At 43.0% G+C, this 17,750-nt stretch overlaps 1 protein-coding gene across 4 annotated transcripts in view; it reads right to left on the reverse strand.

Moving 5' to 3' along the window:
• The window catches only part of unc5a (unc-5 netrin receptor A), a 143,297-nt gene that overhangs the window by 10,275 nt on the left and 115,272 nt on the right, over window positions 1–17,750 (reverse strand). For all 4 annotated transcript variants that reach the window (XM_067598893.1, XM_067598892.1, XM_067598891.1 and 1 more), the window contains 3 exons: window positions 14,878–14,965; window positions 14,237–14,405; window positions 11,846–12,079 (listed from right to left, as the gene is read on the reverse strand). In XM_067598893.1, the coding sequence (XP_067454994.1) occupies window positions 11,846–12,079; window positions 14,237–14,405; window positions 14,878–14,965 (491 nt within the window). The remainder of the gene's footprint in view (window positions 1–11,845; window positions 12,080–14,236; window positions 14,406–14,877; window positions 14,966–17,750) is intronic.

Below are 17,750 nucleotides of genomic sequence, written 5' to 3' on the forward strand. Positions count from 1 at the left end.
TGCAAACACGACATGGTGTCAGAAGTTCTGTGAAAACAAAAAAATAACTAAACTAAACTAGAAACTAAAAGGCCACCTGGAAAGAAAAAGAAAAACTGGTGAGCAGTAACAGTGAAGACGAGCAGAGTGGGGAAGGAGCTAGCAGAATGGTTAACACACCCGGTGCTACGTTTAATATCCAGCCACCGGAGCCCTTTGATTTTTCCAAGCCGCACAAGTGGACAAAATGGATACGGAGATTTGAGAGATTCCGTCAGCCAAGCAATTTAACGGCAAGCTCCAAAGAGAATCAGGTGAACACTTTGATCTACTGAATGGCAGACGAAGCTGGTGATGTTTTGAGAGGCTTGAAGCTCAGTGATGCACTTCAGTGCCTCTAGACCAGAGGGATGGCCTTCAGTCGTTCTTTGTTGTGAAAAAGAATATTGTTTACGAATGTGCATGATTTAATATGCGCAAGCAAGAAGCAAACAAGACTGTCGATTCATCACTGCCCTGTACGCATTAGCAGAGCGCTGCAATCATGGAACACTGCATGATGAGCTAATCGGGGACAGGACAGTCAGTGTTTCCCACAGGTTGAGAATTTACTTGTGGTGGTGGGTGGCGCAGCATGTGATGGCACGGTCTGTGATGGGTGGCTTCAGGAATAAACTAGTCAAACAAGGGTTCATGAATAACTATTTATTGCAAATGAATATCTATTCAAAATAAATATCTATGTGTCAACATAACTGACTATTAAGAAATAAATAAAATACATTTTCAATTTTCAAAATATATTAAAGAACAAAAAAAACTGACTTAAACTCTGCCTTTTGATGAACATGTCAAAATAAATAACCATTTAAAAATAAATAATTACTTAAATAAAATACATTTCACATTTTCAAAATATATTCCAGAGATCAAAATACTTTAACTCTGCTTTTGGTCCAAAGTTGTTCTTCCTAGTCTGTTGTCATGTGCCTATTTGCACAGTTGGTATTCCCTATTGGAACATTTATTAGTTTTCACCATTAATTTTCCTTGCTTTGGAAAAAACCCCATTTCAAACACCAGTCTGGGACAAAAAAATGATATTGCAACTTATTGTGATATTTCCACTTGCAATATATTATCAATACACTGGTGCCAAGTATTGATACTTGTTTTAAAAAAAAAAAACAACAAAACAAAACAAAACATAGGACCACTCAGAATAGATTCAGCTGCTTTGGCTTACCACTACCAGATCATCACTACTCTCTAGCACATTCATGGACCATTGTAAAAGTTTCTGTGTGGTACTTGTGTTGTAGGAGCTAGCGGGAGAGGCTGTCCGGTGTGTGTGTGTGTGTGTGTCTGTGAGGGAGTGTTAGCACGTAGCAGTATCCTGCTGTTTATCATGTTAATGTCTAGCTTCCTGTCATCACTTGTCAGCCTTGAATATCTTGTTAAACTCTGAATATAGCAGTTACTTATCGGTGGGTTTTGTGTTGTTCTGTGTTTACTGCCACAGAAAAGGAACAAATCTTTGGACTATTAGCACAATGTCACCTCTGTTGTCTCTTATCAAACTTGCTAACTCTACCAGCAGCTCTGTGAGAGGCCCTGTAACTGAGGTTACAGTTAGCAGTGTTGTGATATTTATACTGCATATACCACTTGGCAGCATTTCTGGGGCTGAAGGTCGGCTGGTCTGTGTGCATTATGGAATGACAGTTGCACATCTTGATTGAAGAAAAATTGGAATTCATATTTTATCTACCTGGGCGGGTCTTAATCTACTTAGATGGGCTGCCCAAGTATGCTGATAGTGGTGGGGCTGGCAGACATATGGCTCTCAGAACGCATGCAAATGGAAAAAGACCTAGACCTGGAAAAAAGCCATTAACATGGCAAGACAATCAGGGGATCAAAAAGCAGCAAAACATACTGAGGAATGATGCCAGTGGTATAAAGCAGATGGATGTTAGCTATGTGGACAGAGTGTTTAAAGGCAGACAGCAAAAGGAAAAGCCTAGATTCAGCAAATCCAAAAGCAATGGAGCAAAGCCACACAGCAGTCAGAGCAAAAATCCAAAAAGCTCCCAGTGCTACAAACGTGGTGGCAGGCCTCACCCTAAGCATGAGTGCCTTGCCAATGATGCCAAGTGCCGCTCCTGTGGAAAAAAGGTCACAAGCATGTGTGCCTTGCAGGTAAAGCTGTGCATGGTATTAAGGAGAGGAAAGCTTCTTTCTTGGCTCTATGACATCTGATGATGATGCATGGACTGTTGAAATAGACATAATGGCCAGAAACATCACTTTTAACTTGACACTGGAGCGGATGTCACTTTTGTGTCAAAGACTGTTTTTAACAGCATTTTTCCAATGCACAGGAACCTGTTCTCCAGAAAGCAGAGATACCTTTGTTTGGTCTTGGACAGACTCCACTAGACGTGTCGGGGTTCGCCAGACTGCAGCTGGGGAGAGGAGCCAAGCAGACTATCTTGCACACGCCTTTACATGAAGAGTTTACCAACTTTTATGTAAACAGTGTCACAGCTCTTGTCAATCATATGCATTTGTCTTTTTAATAGTACAAAGGTACGCACAGGGAGAGAAGGAGGCCTTGGTCTATGTGGTCAAAAATTTGAGCATACCCTTGCTTGAGTTGCCAGCCATTGTAGCCCTTGGGTTACTTATCCGTGTTGACAGCAAGGACATGGAGACCCTCAAGACAAACTACCCCAAGCTGTGCAGCATGCTAGGTGAGGTACAACAACCATACGCCATCAAGCTTAAACCAGAGGCTGTGCCATTTTCCTTGAAAACCCGCAGGAGGATTCCACTACTGCTGGTGGGGAAAGTCAAAGAAGAGCTCCAGTGCATGGAAAACCTGGGCATCAGCCAACTGACTGGTGTTGTGCCCAAGTAGGACGGTAAAAAAGTGCAGTTGTATGTGGACCTGACCAACATGAACAAGTATGTGTGCTGTGAAAATACATCCTGCCGTTAGTAGAACAGAGTCTCGGAACACTTGCTGGAGTGAAAATGTTCAGGAAACTGGATGCCAACATGGGGTTCTGGCAGATTCCACTTATAGAGGAATCAGCCAAGTACATTACATTCATTACACCCTTCGGTTGGTTTCACTTTAATTGTCTTCCATTTGGTATTGCCTCAGCACCTGAACACTTCCAGTGCAGGATGGCTGAGGTCACAGAGGGGCTAGAAGATGTGGTCTGCCATGGTGATGACCTATTGGTGTGGGGGTGGGACCAGGGAGAGCATGACTTTTTATCGTGATAAAAAGTCTGGGAAAAGAAGACATCACTCTGAATGTGGACAATTGTGAACTCTCCAGGTGCGAGGTGGTCTTCTTGTGTCATATCATCATAGCCACAGGCATCCACTCTGACCCATGAAAGACAGAGGCCATCATGGAGATGAAGGAGAGCACAAATGTTAGCGAGTTGAGGAGTTTTCTTGGGATGGTCAATCAGCTGGGAAAGTTCATTCCCTTTCTAGCTGAAAAAGACAAGCCACTCCGCGACCTCCTCCTGAAGAAAAACTGCTGGGTCTGGGATGTGGACCAAGTGACGGTGTTTAATATACTGAAGAAAGCACTGTCTTCTCCTCCTGTGCTGGCCATGCATGACCCAAACACCGAAGTGTCAGCTGATGCATCACCATATGGCTTGGGAGGCGTTCTTCTGGGAGATGGGAGGAAGAATGGAAGCCTGTCACATATGCATTGTAGTCGCTTACTGCAAACGAACAACAGTACATGCAGGTAGAGAAGGAGGCCCTGGGCCTCACATGGGGCTGTGAACGGTTCTGGGATTTCCTCATAGGAAAACATTTCTGACTGGAGACCAACCATAAACCCCTTCTCAGCCAGCTTGGAGCCCAAGCTCCAGGTCTTCTGTCACCAAGAATCCAGCACTTCAGATGACGCTGATGCACTACTCATACTCCACCATGTATGTGCCAGGAAAGTCACTTAGGACAGCAGACACACTGTCAAACTCACCTGTGAAATTGTGCATGTCCACAGAAGAACAGGAGCTGATGGAGAGCACCAACATTTACGTGGACTGTGCCGTGGAAAGCCTACCTGTCAGTCCCACAAACATGGAAAACCTGAGAGAGCTGCTAAAACCTGTCCCTGGTAGCAAAACTTACTTGCTTGTCATCGATTACTTCTCCAGGTACATTGAGAATGCACAATTATATCACACCAGTTCCACTGTTCATTTAAGATTGATTTTTGCCCACCATAGCTTGATGTTGGATAACAGGCCACGGTTCTCTGGACAAGCTTCACTTCCTTTGCAGCTTCATATGGATTCAGGCACATCACCAGCAGCCTGAGGTTTCTGCAGAGTAATGGGGAAGCAGAACTGGCAATTCAGACCATTAAAAACCTCCTGAAAAAAGCAGGAGATCCCTACCTGGCTCTACTCACCTATAGAGCCACACCTCTCAAGAGTGATTATAGCCCTGCTCAGCTTAGGCCGATGTCTTCACACTATAGTGCCAACTCTTCCCTCTCGGCTGGACCCTGCACTGCCTGACAGCATCACATTCGCTTGAAAGAAAAAGGGGAAGGGGGCGTCTGATGCTGAAAACTACACCAGGCGTCACTGTGCCAAAGCTCTCAGTGACTTGTCACCAGGAGAACGTGTAAGTGTAATTGACGCAAAGGCATCTGGAACTGTGCTCCAGAACTCCACTCCGAGGTCTTACTTGGTGGATCTACTTCCTGGGTTGGTGAGATGCAACTGCCAGCACCTGATACCTACACAAGACAGAGCTTCTCCACCACAGCCAAAAACACCAGAGCCAACTCCTGAACAGGCTCCCATGTCACCTGCTGTGGTACCCCAAGTCTCACCTGCAGAGACCCCCACTCTCAGAACTAGGTCTGGGAGAACCATAGTTAAACCTAGTAGGCTTAACCTGTAATCTGAACAAAAGAGAAGCTGAGAACTGAAACGAATGAAAGAATATGTAAAAAAAAAGAAGAAAACCAATGTAACTGGTGAAAAGAAAATGCTATGGGGCTGTTACAGGTACTGTAAGCTAGCCTATGTTAATGTTTATGGGTTGCAGTAACAGTAATAGCTTAATTACATTAGAATGAATAATCACTAAAGTGCCTATGTTAACACTGCTCTTCCCTACAGAATTTAGATAGGGACAGGCCTTTCAACAAAAGAGGCAGAATAATCTTCTAAGGTCTGATGAGACAAAGGCAGTCTACCCTTTGTTTTCTAGAGAGTGGGGATGTGATATTATTGTATGTCAGTACTTAACATAATTGACATACCATGATTGATTGACATTTATTTGACCAATAGGAAGCCTTGAGTAATATGGACCTATAGGAACCAGGCTAGGTGCGTCAGGCTAGTTAAACATGTTCTTCCTGAGCTGCTAAGCTAATAAAAGAGTTGCATATTTAATCTGCAGTTTGTCTCACACATATATATTATATTGCAAACACGACATACCTGCTTTTGTTATTTGAGATGCTCTCTCCACCACTGAATAAGCACTTTTGGGTTCAGCCTAAGAATTGAATTTCCATGTTTGCTCAGCGCATTGCTAATTTCAGTGTTTGCTTACTGCTTATCTTCTTGTTAACATGAATATTATGCCCCCTGTGATTAACTATCTCCTATTCCTGCATTTACATTGGTTTATTCTCTTTCACCCATATGCCACAAAATATTAAAGATGTACAATGATCTGATTGCATGCAACTAGCTGCAATATTCTCTTTACTGTACTGCCATGCCACAGCCTTGTAATGTTACCCAGCCCACTTGCTCAGAGAGGGAAGGTCAGACAACAGTTCTGAATCAAAGCGTTGAGATCTAATGAGTTAATAACAGGGGGCATTGCATTCTCCACAGAATTAAAAGCCCTCTGCTATTATGTCTCTTACTTAGACTACAGGCACATTATGAGAGCTTCTAGAGAGGTTCAATTAACACAGTTCTTAAGCACAATTATTTGTTGGGGGTCATTAGCATTGCAAATTGGGGCTGGTGGACTTTGATCGGGTCTTTGACCTATACCAGCAGATCTATAGGCCTGCTAGCAAGAGAAAGAGTGCAGAATGCCAATTATCTTATTATCAACATTTAGCGACTAGAATGAATACTAACTCGCATGTCTAGCAGTGTGTCAGGTTCAAGGCTGACATGGCAGGATTACGATCAGACAGGGTCTAGGCATGGGACTCCTGCTACCTGACGGAGACCCTGAGCTTACTGAGGGAAAATACACAACACGGTATGATAACATTTTACCTTTAAACTGTGCGTACGTGCTTTCAAATGACACCGTCTTGCTTGTGTATTGTTTATGTGTGCCTGAGTGCCTGTGAGTGTGTGCACTAGAGTGTGTTTCTGTGCAGGATTTCAGCATATGTTCTGGACTGAGAGAATAATGGCCCTCTTTACGCCCCATTATCCTGTTAACAAATGACAGTGTGAGCGAGCTAATAGATGAGAAGCTAAATTTGACCGTATTATTTACTCTTTCTGTGGGAAAACAATGCAAGGTTTTGAATTAGTTCATCAAATCACATATTAATCATCAACTCGGAGCTAAATTGCGTTTCCATTCAGTGACGATAAGAGGAGCAGTTCTGTTAAAGAGGCCCTGACCCTGTACAACTGTGGAAACATTAAGATGCATGAGATGGGCGACAAGTTCAAGTGCTGCAGGAGAAAAACCCCTTTTGTTCTGACGGAATTCGAGATAGCCTGTGGTGTGTGTGAAGACTGTGAATTTAGAGTCGGGCAGAGCCAAGACCACCCCCTGACATTCAATGAGGCTGGCTAAAGAGAGTGAGATAGAGCAGGGAGGAGTGAAAAGAGCAGGAGTAAGAGAGAAGAGAGACAGAGGCAGCTTAACATTTGTGTCTCCAGGTCACTAGAGTGGCCAGCTTTAGCAGGAGAGATAACAGGATTACTGCAATCATGGCCACAGTTTTCTATGACTTCAACCCCCTTCCCACCCTCACTCATCTCCCACCCCTTTCCTCTTCTCACCCATCCCCTCATCCTCTTGGCTTGGACCAGAGCTGGGACTGTGATGGACTGGGGTCGGGCTCCACTGGGAAACAAGAGACACTCATACAGCTAATCTCTTCGGGCTGGTGCTGACAGAAAGAGGTTAGTGGCTGCACCAAACTCTCTCTTGCAGCAAACATAGCCTGCCATCAGACACAGCAAAGAAACACACTCTAAACAAATCAAAGTATTAGCAGAAGCCCATATATAAAAAGAACTGAATGGGTTCAAAGCCACAGATTAAAATATTCCTCACAGCAAGGTCAAGCTTTTACAAGTTGTCTATGTATTGTTCAGGCTTGGTGTGAATTAAACTGATTAACTTAACTAGCTCTGACAGGGATTATAACTAGCATTTGATCAGTTAATTAGTCAAGCTACATGTCATCTGAAACAGAGAGATACACAAAGAATCATCAGGCTTTAATATCCTCATAAACTCGTCCTCACCCCTCCACTCTTGCAATGTCCTTGTGTGTTTAAAAATGTGGATTCATAGCGATGATCCATTTTCAGGGCTGCTCTTTTCAGGCAAATGCATTTGTTTATAGAGAGTAGCCAGGCTATGTGGGCTCCATAAATCTGTGTATTTGTCAGCAGGATGTGACAGGCTTTTCCTCTCTGACTGAGAGTCTATCAGTCTGAGCTCCAGTGGCCGTGCCCGCTACAGTCAACTCTGATTAATAACTACAAATAGAAGGGACTTGTCTGCTCAGTTATAAATGGGGACTGTGTTTGCTTGGGAAAAGATGCACATTCTGCCTGATAAATCACAGAGTAGGATGGGAGAAAACAGCACACAGGAACACAGAAATATAATATGGAAACAATTTCTCAGCTGGGCTCAATGATAAAGCTGACTGTCTTGTTTAACTTAATGCCAGCAATTACTGGGCTATGCTCTTCTCTTTTCCCCCCTAGAATTCCTTGCCAGTAACTATTCTGATGGAGGGATCAGAAAACAGTTTGTATTACATTAAATACACACTGGATTTCCTTCCTCTGTACATAAAAGAAAAATTTTAGTTCAGTACTGCTCAAATTTAGTTCACTGCTCAGGAGCTAGCAAGCAAAATGTCGTAGTGAGAGCACATAAACAGTTTATGAGCCGTTTTAAACCCAAATAAGAATCATTGCTTGAGGTCAAACACTGTACGAAAGAATCCAGGAGCCACCAGTTGAGAACATCAATTAAAACACCCATTTAACACTGAAGCATACATTTTTACAATCAAGAGACTAAAAGCTGAACACATTGACCTCATTACATGAATATTGATGAAAACATAAATTCTGCAGTCTGAAATACAATACTGTGTGTACAAAGAGAGTTGACTCAAACATTTTGTCACCATTTGAGCGGAAATTTTACTTTAAACTCACTACAATAATGATTAAACAAGACGGAGACTCTACAGCCATGCTAGCAGCTCTGCCTCACAGAACTGCTAGCATGGCTGTAGTATTTAGGCACCGCGGTGCTTTGAGCGAAATGCTAATGTCAGCATTCGAACATGCTGATGTTAAGCAGCTATAATGTTTACCACGATAAATCGATCTGATTGAAATTTGACCTGATGATAGCGCTACAGGAAAAGTCAGGGGATCAAGTTGTCACTATACAGGAAGGACATAAATGTCTTAACAAAGTTCCATGACAAACTGTCACATAGTTTTTAAGACATTTAAGATATTCAAAACCACAAGGGCCGTGAGTGTCTGCACACAACTTTGTGCCAATCAATCATATAGATGTGAAAACTTTGACCTGCTAGTGGCACTAAATAAAAAGACAGAAGATCACCAAAGTCCGTAGAATTTATCCTGACGGCAGCAAGGATATTTCTACCAAATTTCATGGCAATACATTCAAGTTGTTGAGATATTTCAGTCTCAACAAAAAGTGGTATTTGTCATTGCTAGAGGCATGCTGCTAATGTGGCCAAAAAAATCCTATACAGATATTTATTACAAAGCCTACTGTTTAGTATTTATGACGGTCCCTCATAAAGTCTGCTGCTCAATACAGAAAAACTGACTCGTGCTTCAACGTCTGTAAAAAAATAAATCTGACAGAAAGTGGGTGTTTTATAAATCATTATGTTTTTTTTTTAAAACTGTACAACAACACTGCCCTTACAAAACAGAGACATGTGGGCGTAAAGGCAGAACATTTAGTTATCAATAAACAGCAGGATATTTTGTTATTGTTCCACTATTCAAACGTGGATTATACTTAGTGGCAAACACACTGGGAATTTTATCCTTCATACTAAAAGCTGACAGTTTTTGAATATCACAGCTAAATATAAAAAACTAGCTGCACCATGTTCCAAATCCCCCCCCCCCCCAAAAAAACACCCTTGTCGGCATCCTTCCAGTTTAATTAGATGTTGGTTTTAGGTGTAACTCTGTACTGAGTCGGAGGCTTGGTTCACTGCAGGTGTTTCAATCAGTTGTGGGATGGCAGAACATCAGTGATGCTCTCCCACAGGTCTAGCTGAGAACAACCAACTGCACAGTGAGGGTGCCACCAAATGCCGATCATGTCTCCTCTGCTGCTGTGCCAGCCTTGGCTGGGCCCATCAAGAGTGGGACATACATTAAATATTAACCTAATTGGTCCCAGCAGAGCCCTGCTAACATACGGCAAGCATCAGACGGAAATGTCACTGTTTCCCCGGAGCCCCCGCACACTTAGGATCAAAGACAATAACATTGGTTCTAATCTGCTGTAATTGGGAGATAAGAGTTTGCATGGTACAGCGTGCATAAGTGTAGCGAGCATGCATGTGCGTGTGTGTGTGCATCTTTGTGGGTGTGTATATGTATATACATGTACATACGTATGTATATGTCACTCTCGCTGATGGAGGCTTGTCAGAGCAATCTGACAGCCAGCGTTGGGACAGGAGTGAAAATACCAGCATCTGTTTTGGTTCTACAGTTCTTCCTACTACTGAACAGGAAAGGCAGAGAAATGTCTCTTCTCCCATCAAAAGTATAGCCTGTTTAATGCATGGAAAGTTGACTACTTGTCTGAAAATCTAGTTCAGTGCCTTAGTAGGCTGCAAATGCTGTCATAAAATTCACATGTGCTGAAAGTGTACTACTATACATCAACACAAACATAAAAAAATCTGCTGTGCCATTCACACTGTACCACCAACTGCTGCTCCAGCACTGATACACACTACAATTAACACTAATGGTAGCCATAGTGAAAGTCTAATCATAAATGGTGCATTTTAAAGATAGTGATTAGTGATTAGGCTGAACCTCTCCAGGGAAGTTTAATCTCCACTCAAAGTGGTTAATGTACTTGCTAAATGAACTGCTCCTTCCATAACAGCACCAAGAGCAGTGTGAAGTCAAGATTACTAAACAGTGTGGGCCACGTTCTAAATCACTCACTAAAAACTACAATACCCTGGAGATGCTGTGGCTTACCACAGACCAGGTTGTGTGAGAGACGGAGAGCTAATGCACTCAAGGGTGTCAAGGGAGCCGCAGAGTATGGCGGCACAAGTGCTGGAGTCAAAAAGCTCTGATGTCCTTTTCCTGGCTAAGAGAGTGGGAGAATAGCAGAACAAGAGCTAGCCAGTGAGAGAGAGAGAGAGAAAGAGTTTTTGTGCAACAGCAGCCTTCCTGCTTCCAACTCAGGACACACAAGGTCATTCCAACTGCTTTGATATCAAGTAAACAAATCTGCAAAAAGAGCACATCCTCTGCAGAGCTGCACCTTCGACGCCGCTACATTTTACATTTACATTAGAACACAGTTGAATGCCAGCAATTTTCCATAGTATGCCTGCTATCATGCAGTAGCTGTCAGAAACAAAATAAGATAGCAGCAGGGGCAGAATTGAACCGCAGAAACACAGATGTATGCAAGGAGAGGTTTCAGTAATTCCCACCCCAAAGCTAGAGCTTATGCGCAGTTTTCATCTCGTCTTCAGCTCCCTGAATGTGAGAGTGCTAATTTCAGCCCGAGCCCCCACTGCCTCCCATTGTTTATGTCCCACAGCCATCCATAGATTGTGCTGGCGGCGAACCTCTGTACAAGGAGGTCAGCCATTACAGCCGGCAAAAGTGGACTCGAGTGGGAAGTGGTACTTGTGGCTGTGGGTGGTGTCAGACTGAGAGGAACAGCTTGGAGAGAGAAAGAGAGGTGCGGAGAGGAAAGAGAGAGCATGGGGGTTGCTGGGAAAAGATTGGGACAGGCTCTCCTTTTAATTTACTAATTAACCATGCAAATGAAATCTTAACAGGCTACTCAGAGGCAGTCCTCGGGGGAGGGGAGGAAGGCATTAGTGCTTGATTATACTCTGTCCATGTGGAGAGGAAAAAAAGAGAAGCGAAATATGGTGCTACACAAAGTGATGGGAAACTTCTTGGCCCACGGCAGCCAAGCAGAACCACTGACAGCATGAAAGGAATGAAACATCTCTGTAGGCATGCACACAAAAACACATGTGGTGATTGTATACCATGATTAACCTGGACATATGCATTGTTTCAGTGGACTCAGGGGAGAACATCAACTCCACAAATCACACATCCTTGAACTGCACATGGTGTAATCAAGCCTGCAATATTGTTCAATTTACCATAGCTATCCCTAACTCCTACATGCCTGTGCTGATTTCTACTTACTTTCCAATGTGACAGACAATGCTATTATATATAATAGTCTACCTATCACTCAGCCGGCTGATCCGTGCAATCTTGAGTTGAGAAACTGTCAGCCAAACAGAATAACAGGCAGAGCTACATTTGTCACAATTTACCTTGAAGACGTCCTGCGTGTCGTCCATGCAGTAGACCCTGATGTTGTACTCCAGCGTGGAGCAGTAGGCGTCGGAGAAGAGCACCAGCCTCAGTCGCTTGGCAGCGCCCATGTGCAGGGACTCTCCCACCAGGGCGAAGATGCCCAGCTGCTCCGAGAACAGCCGGCACGTCTCGGCCTCGAGCTGGCAGTAATAGGGCTCGGACACCAGCTCCTCCCCCATCAGCAGGACGTCCTGGAGGAGGTGAGGGGTGGGAGGGTGGGGGAGTTGGGGGATGGACAAGGTGTGGATGGAAGGTCAAGCACCCAATTTATGTAGGACGGAAGGGTAATGTGTTTTCCTGGGTACCTGATGTGTGTCTGTGTGTTTATAAAATGGTTGTTAGGGAAGCAGTTGTAGTTTGGTGCCTTAGCAAGGACCCCAAACTCCATCCCTCCTGCAGCATGACAGAGAAACATCCAAGCTGAAGGTCTTGAAGGTAATGTTACAAAAGATTCTTGGTAACACTTTACATCAGTAGGGAATACTTTGTTCTTGCCTCAAATTTCCTTTTCACTCCAGTACACTTACTCCATACTGACATAAAGAAACACATTCCTTCATATGAAGACACACATCCTATAGAACACCATCAATTTACTTAATAATGCATGAACGAGGTACTCAATTGACATGAAAGGAGACTCGAATAGATTCCTGGCAAGAGTAGATAGTTCTAGAGAAAGAAAAGACTGTGGAGGTGCAGTAAATATTGGATTATTGGGATTTCCGGAATTTCCACCAGCCTTAGAGATTTGTTAAGAAAGGTGAAAACAACTTGCCAATTTATCTGAAAAACAACACTGTTGCCTGATGGTGTTAAAAAAACTCTAACAGCCGGTACGAGGAGTAATTGGTACTTTAATTTGCCAATGAGAAAAAGGACAGATTTTAACATGCCACGGCAGCAACATCTTGCATTTTTCTCGTGCTGTATCACAACTGCACCTCTATTAAAGATGACAGACTTGCGAAAATATCCCATCCCCTCACAGTACGGGATAGTTTTATGAGATAATTCCACTGCTCTCAAGGCTAATTTGATGGGGACAAATTGGACCCAAGGTGACAACATTTTCTCTAAAATCCCATCATGCCAGTTGACTGACTCTTCCCATTAGCCAATCAGGCTGAAGAGAGCATTCTGCCTGCCAAATGCCCGGCGAGCCCCTCTAGGATCGATTCAACCAGACACCATCTACATCAATAGAATTAGTATTGACACAATTCATCTGCTATGCAACCACAATGGAGTCTCACTTTTTCATCATCTTAATATTTCTTCGAAGTGTAGCAGAGAGTGAGGTGGCTCAATTACGCCACTGAGCGCTCACTCTATGAGCAATTCATTTCTCTTTCTCCTGCTTCTGCATGGCTGTTATCCATTTTCACCATCTCTCTTTATGTCTTTCTCTCCTTAAATCTCCCTCTCCTGCTAAACATTCCTCTAGATCTACATTACCCGCTTGTCTGCTTTGCCTTTCCCTCTTTGTCTCCTCTCTTTCCCTACCATCACACTCTCTCTGTGGTTGTTTCCACTCTCACTCTCTTGTCCACCTGGCACTTTTTCCTGCGGTGGCCACGCAGTCAGGCCATTGGGCTATATTTGGTCCGGCCGATGATTAAAAGTGCCGGTCTAACCTCTGCCTCAGACAGGCCAATCCATCCCACAGACACCCCACCGCCGCCACACACGGGGAGGCTGAATAATTTATGCACAATATCGAACATGAAAGAAGACCTACTAACACTCCAAAGCCCACCAGTACCCTTTCCAATCTCTCTGGATTGTTGAGATGGGTATAATGCCTCAAACCGCGTTTGTTTGCGCGCATGCATGTGTACGTGTGTGTGTGTGTGTGTAGACACCAAAAGGTTCTTTCCAACTCCATTCAACTAGAGTCTTGCAGGTCTGGTTACTTTCAAATTTCACGGATTGAAAAATGGGGAGGGAACTCTGTAATTGGAAGCAGCGGTCAAAAATGGTCAAGGAGCACTCAGAGGAGTATTTTGAGGATCAGTAATTTGCTTAGAGAATTTCTGTTTTGAGAATCATGTGGCTTAGCAACTCTTGAGCTGAGAGAGCCGGTGCTTCCAGGCTTTTGTTCTCGCCCAATGAGAAAACACCTGATGGTCAATATAATTAAACCCTATGGAGTGGATGAGTGCTGGGCCAGAATTACCTTCACTATACAACACTGAGTGCTGTCTAATTTGAGTTTCAAAATCGCCACTGAGCAAGTTTCTACTTCTCCAAGGAAAGGTCTCGGTGAGTTCAGTAAGACTAATACACAGGGTGGCAACTTTGTCTTTCTATAGAAGATTTGTGCTGGTGTTATTGTACTGTCTCACCTCCCAAGCGCCCTCGTAGTTTTGCTTCTTGAGGCGGACAGCCCAGTTATCGAGGCATGCGTCAGAGCAGTGGTCCATGCTGAGGATAACTGGCCGGCTCAGGACCACCCCTGGAGGGCCACAACTCACAACGGGGCTGAGCAGGGTCTGGCACCCGGCCAGGGGTAACCTACACCAGGGAAAGAGAAGAGAGTGAGAGGAATGGATCATAATGAAGTGCTTTTACTCATAGAGTTATTAGTGAGAATTTACTGGTCTCTTGTAAGCAGGATATGATACTGTCACCTCTGTAAATTATCTAGCAACAGAGAGCAGAGAACAATGAAAGCTTGCTGGACACGCTGACTAGCTGGACCAGGTTGTGATGACTGAGTAAGGATGTTACTATCACAGCATGCAACAATGACTGTGCCTTCAGAGGCTTGGATGCAGCAGGCCAAATAAACAGTGCTTTCCAAACGATTCATTTAACTTAAACAGTGCACATCCTGGTAAAAGGCTATGTTATTTATTTACATCCCTCCTCCACAGTACTGGCACAGACTCTTAAGCCTTTCCTAATGGAACAGTAGAGCATCAAAACAAACAGCCTAGTGGCATCCAGGGAAGACTGCCAGTTAGGCAGTGTTAAAGAGACCCACCTTAAATCTTCCTTCCTCTGAACAGTGAGATAAATCTCATAGATCTTTCCTCTGGGGATGGCCTCGGGAGGAATGAGCAGACTGATTCCTAATGCAAATAACAACAAAGGGAGAGAAGGTGGGGTGGGTAAGAAGGAGGGGGACAGGCTCATTTGTTCTGACTGAACAACGCTTTTGTCATCTCACAAAGGAAGCCGGCCCACTCAATGAAACTCTACGGCTGCAAAAACAAAAAACAAATCTATTCTGAAGGTCAGAAGCAGCCTCCGTCAGGTACAGCAGATGCAAATCTCTGCACCGGCAGCCGAGGCGGCACACATCCCCACGGTCAACAATTAGCTGAGACAAAAGCGCACACAGCATCGCGGTTTAAATGTTCTCCGTCTGCCACCAAGTAGATAATTGAGACCGTGGAACAGACTACTCCAGGAAAATTGCACTACCTCGGGAGAGTGTTGGAAATCACCTTGGAGAATAGAGAGAGCTATTGAGGTAGTTTGAGTGTTGTGGCATTTGTTCTGTGATTCTCATGCCAAAATCATCCACTTAGAATCCTATTTAAGATGTAGTACAAACAGTGACTATGTGACACAATCTTAATAGTCCCTGGATTGTAAACTGGCTCTGTTCACCATAAAACATCTGTTTGAATAAGGCAAAGGTGCCTGAATGCTCACAACCTTGTCTGATTCTATAAACCATGTCTTCCATGTGCCTGCTCTGCACTAAATGACAGTATATCTCCTCTGAATGGATGCATGCAAGGGCTGATTTTTCCTATTTTTTTCTTTTTTTTTTTTTTGTCTGTGTCCCAATAAGAAAATGGGTGCCAATGCGTGGTATAGTTCACATGGCTTTAAGTTAATCCATGCATAAAATATTTGTAAGAGAATGAAAGAGAGAGAGAGCGATAGCAAGGAAAACACAGAAACAAAGATCTTTTCTCCCACAATATACGGGTGTACTGGCACCGTCATCGGCTAATCTCGACAGCCTACAATGAGTCAAGTGAAAACACCGTCTTCCAGTATAATTATATAAGATCTGTACTCAGCTAATGTGAAGTGGGGGAAGGAAAATTGGGGACTAATGATGGTGGACTATTTTATGTTTTATCAGACTAATCTTTAATGGACTATCTCTATCTCTGTCTATGCTCTTAGTGCACAACTGACACTTGTGGACATCAGCTACCAATTCAACCAGCTCTGTCAGAAGTGGAGGGCCTAATTGGAATAATTTGTTCTAGGTTTTATTCCAGGAATCTCTCAGAGTACAATGCATTTGGCACACACTCTTCATTTCATAGTTAGCCATCTCATCACTGCACTGAACATTGATTTTGACTGTTCATGTAGATGTAGGTTTATGACAAATATTTTAAATGATCTCACATTTTCAGACACAGTGAAGGCAAACGCTTTTTTTTTTGAATGACTGCGGGATAAATGTTTATGTTACATTTTTATATTAGTCACTTTTTATATAAACAAGCTGAGATGCACAATCCACCTTCGTCACAAGCACATTGTGTATTTTTGGTGTCTCATATTGTTCCTTTTAACTCTGATAAATGATTTTTTATCACAGATAGAAATACAGCCTGTGCACAAAGCTGTTTAGTATAAAGCATTGAAAACACTTTTATGTGTCTTATCCTGGAGTAAACCTATTAAGAAACCCACATGCGCAAGATTTAAAAGGCTGAATGGTCTGGCTCGGTTTCAATAAGACAATGAGACGTTTATGGGACTCAGCTGTTACTGATAAATTCTCCTTGTTGAGAAGCAGGTGTAATAAAGTTTCTGTAAATGTTCTTTTTTTTAATTTGGTTTTATATAAAAGCAATGTATGACATGTGCAATACAAATAAAAACTGACTCGTTCCCACAGTATTTGTCCATTTAGAAGTAGATGTTAAATTGTTTAGGCAGAACTTTTCTCATTTTCTTGTTTGTGTGCCGTACAGCAGCAAACAGAACATCCCACGGAGGATTACTGAAATCTCCCCGTCCTTACATGACACACACTTACAATGCTGTATCTTTTCTGCTTTTAACTGTCCAACTTTTGTGCCATAAGAGTTGTTATTCCATTACCTTCTGATCCAAGAGTTTCTGATAACTCGCATTTTCAGATTAGGAGGCCGTTTATTGGAATTAGAGAAAAACTTTGCTGCAGCTAGAATCTTAACTAACACAAGAAAATTTGACCATATTACACCAATTCTAGCCTCCCTTCACTGGCTCCCTATCCATGTTAGATCAGAGGTGCCTCTAATGACTTATAAAATCCTAAATGGGCATGCTCCATCATACCTGTCTGATCTCCTTAAACCTTATATTCCATCTCTCTGCTCTCCGCTCTTAAAATGCAGTGCTCCTGTGTATCCCCAGAGTGAAAAAGAAGATTGCAGACGGTGGGGCCTTTTCCTGTCAGGCCCAGTTTTTATGGAATAATCTTCCTGCTGACATCAGATAATCCGAGTCTATTGAGTCCTTTAAATCTAAATTTATAACTCACCTTTTTGCCTTAACCTTCAATTAGTAGCCTTTAGTTGATTAGTTGACTTTGTACTGTACAGGCAGGTCTGTCTCAGTCTCAATGAATTTATCAAGCTCTACTAATTAAAAACCTAAAACCTGTCTGTCCTGCTGATGAGATTATCGATTATTACATCTATTCTCATAACTGTTGCATTTCTCTAACCTTCTATTTGTTGCATGAGAGCATCCGCGCTCTGTGCCCCCCCCCCCCTCTCTCTAAGTTTTAGATACGGTTTATATTCACATTAACATATTACAAATAAACCAAGACCTGTAAAAATAAGCACTTATGGACTGACATGTAACTCATTAGTTGGACGGTTTTCA

Source organism: Thunnus thynnus, chromosome 9, assembly GCF_963924715.1.
Source record: "Thunnus thynnus chromosome 9, fThuThy2.1, whole genome shotgun sequence".
NCBI classification, from domain to species: domain Eukaryota; kingdom Metazoa; phylum Chordata; class Actinopteri; order Scombriformes; family Scombridae; genus Thunnus; species Thunnus thynnus.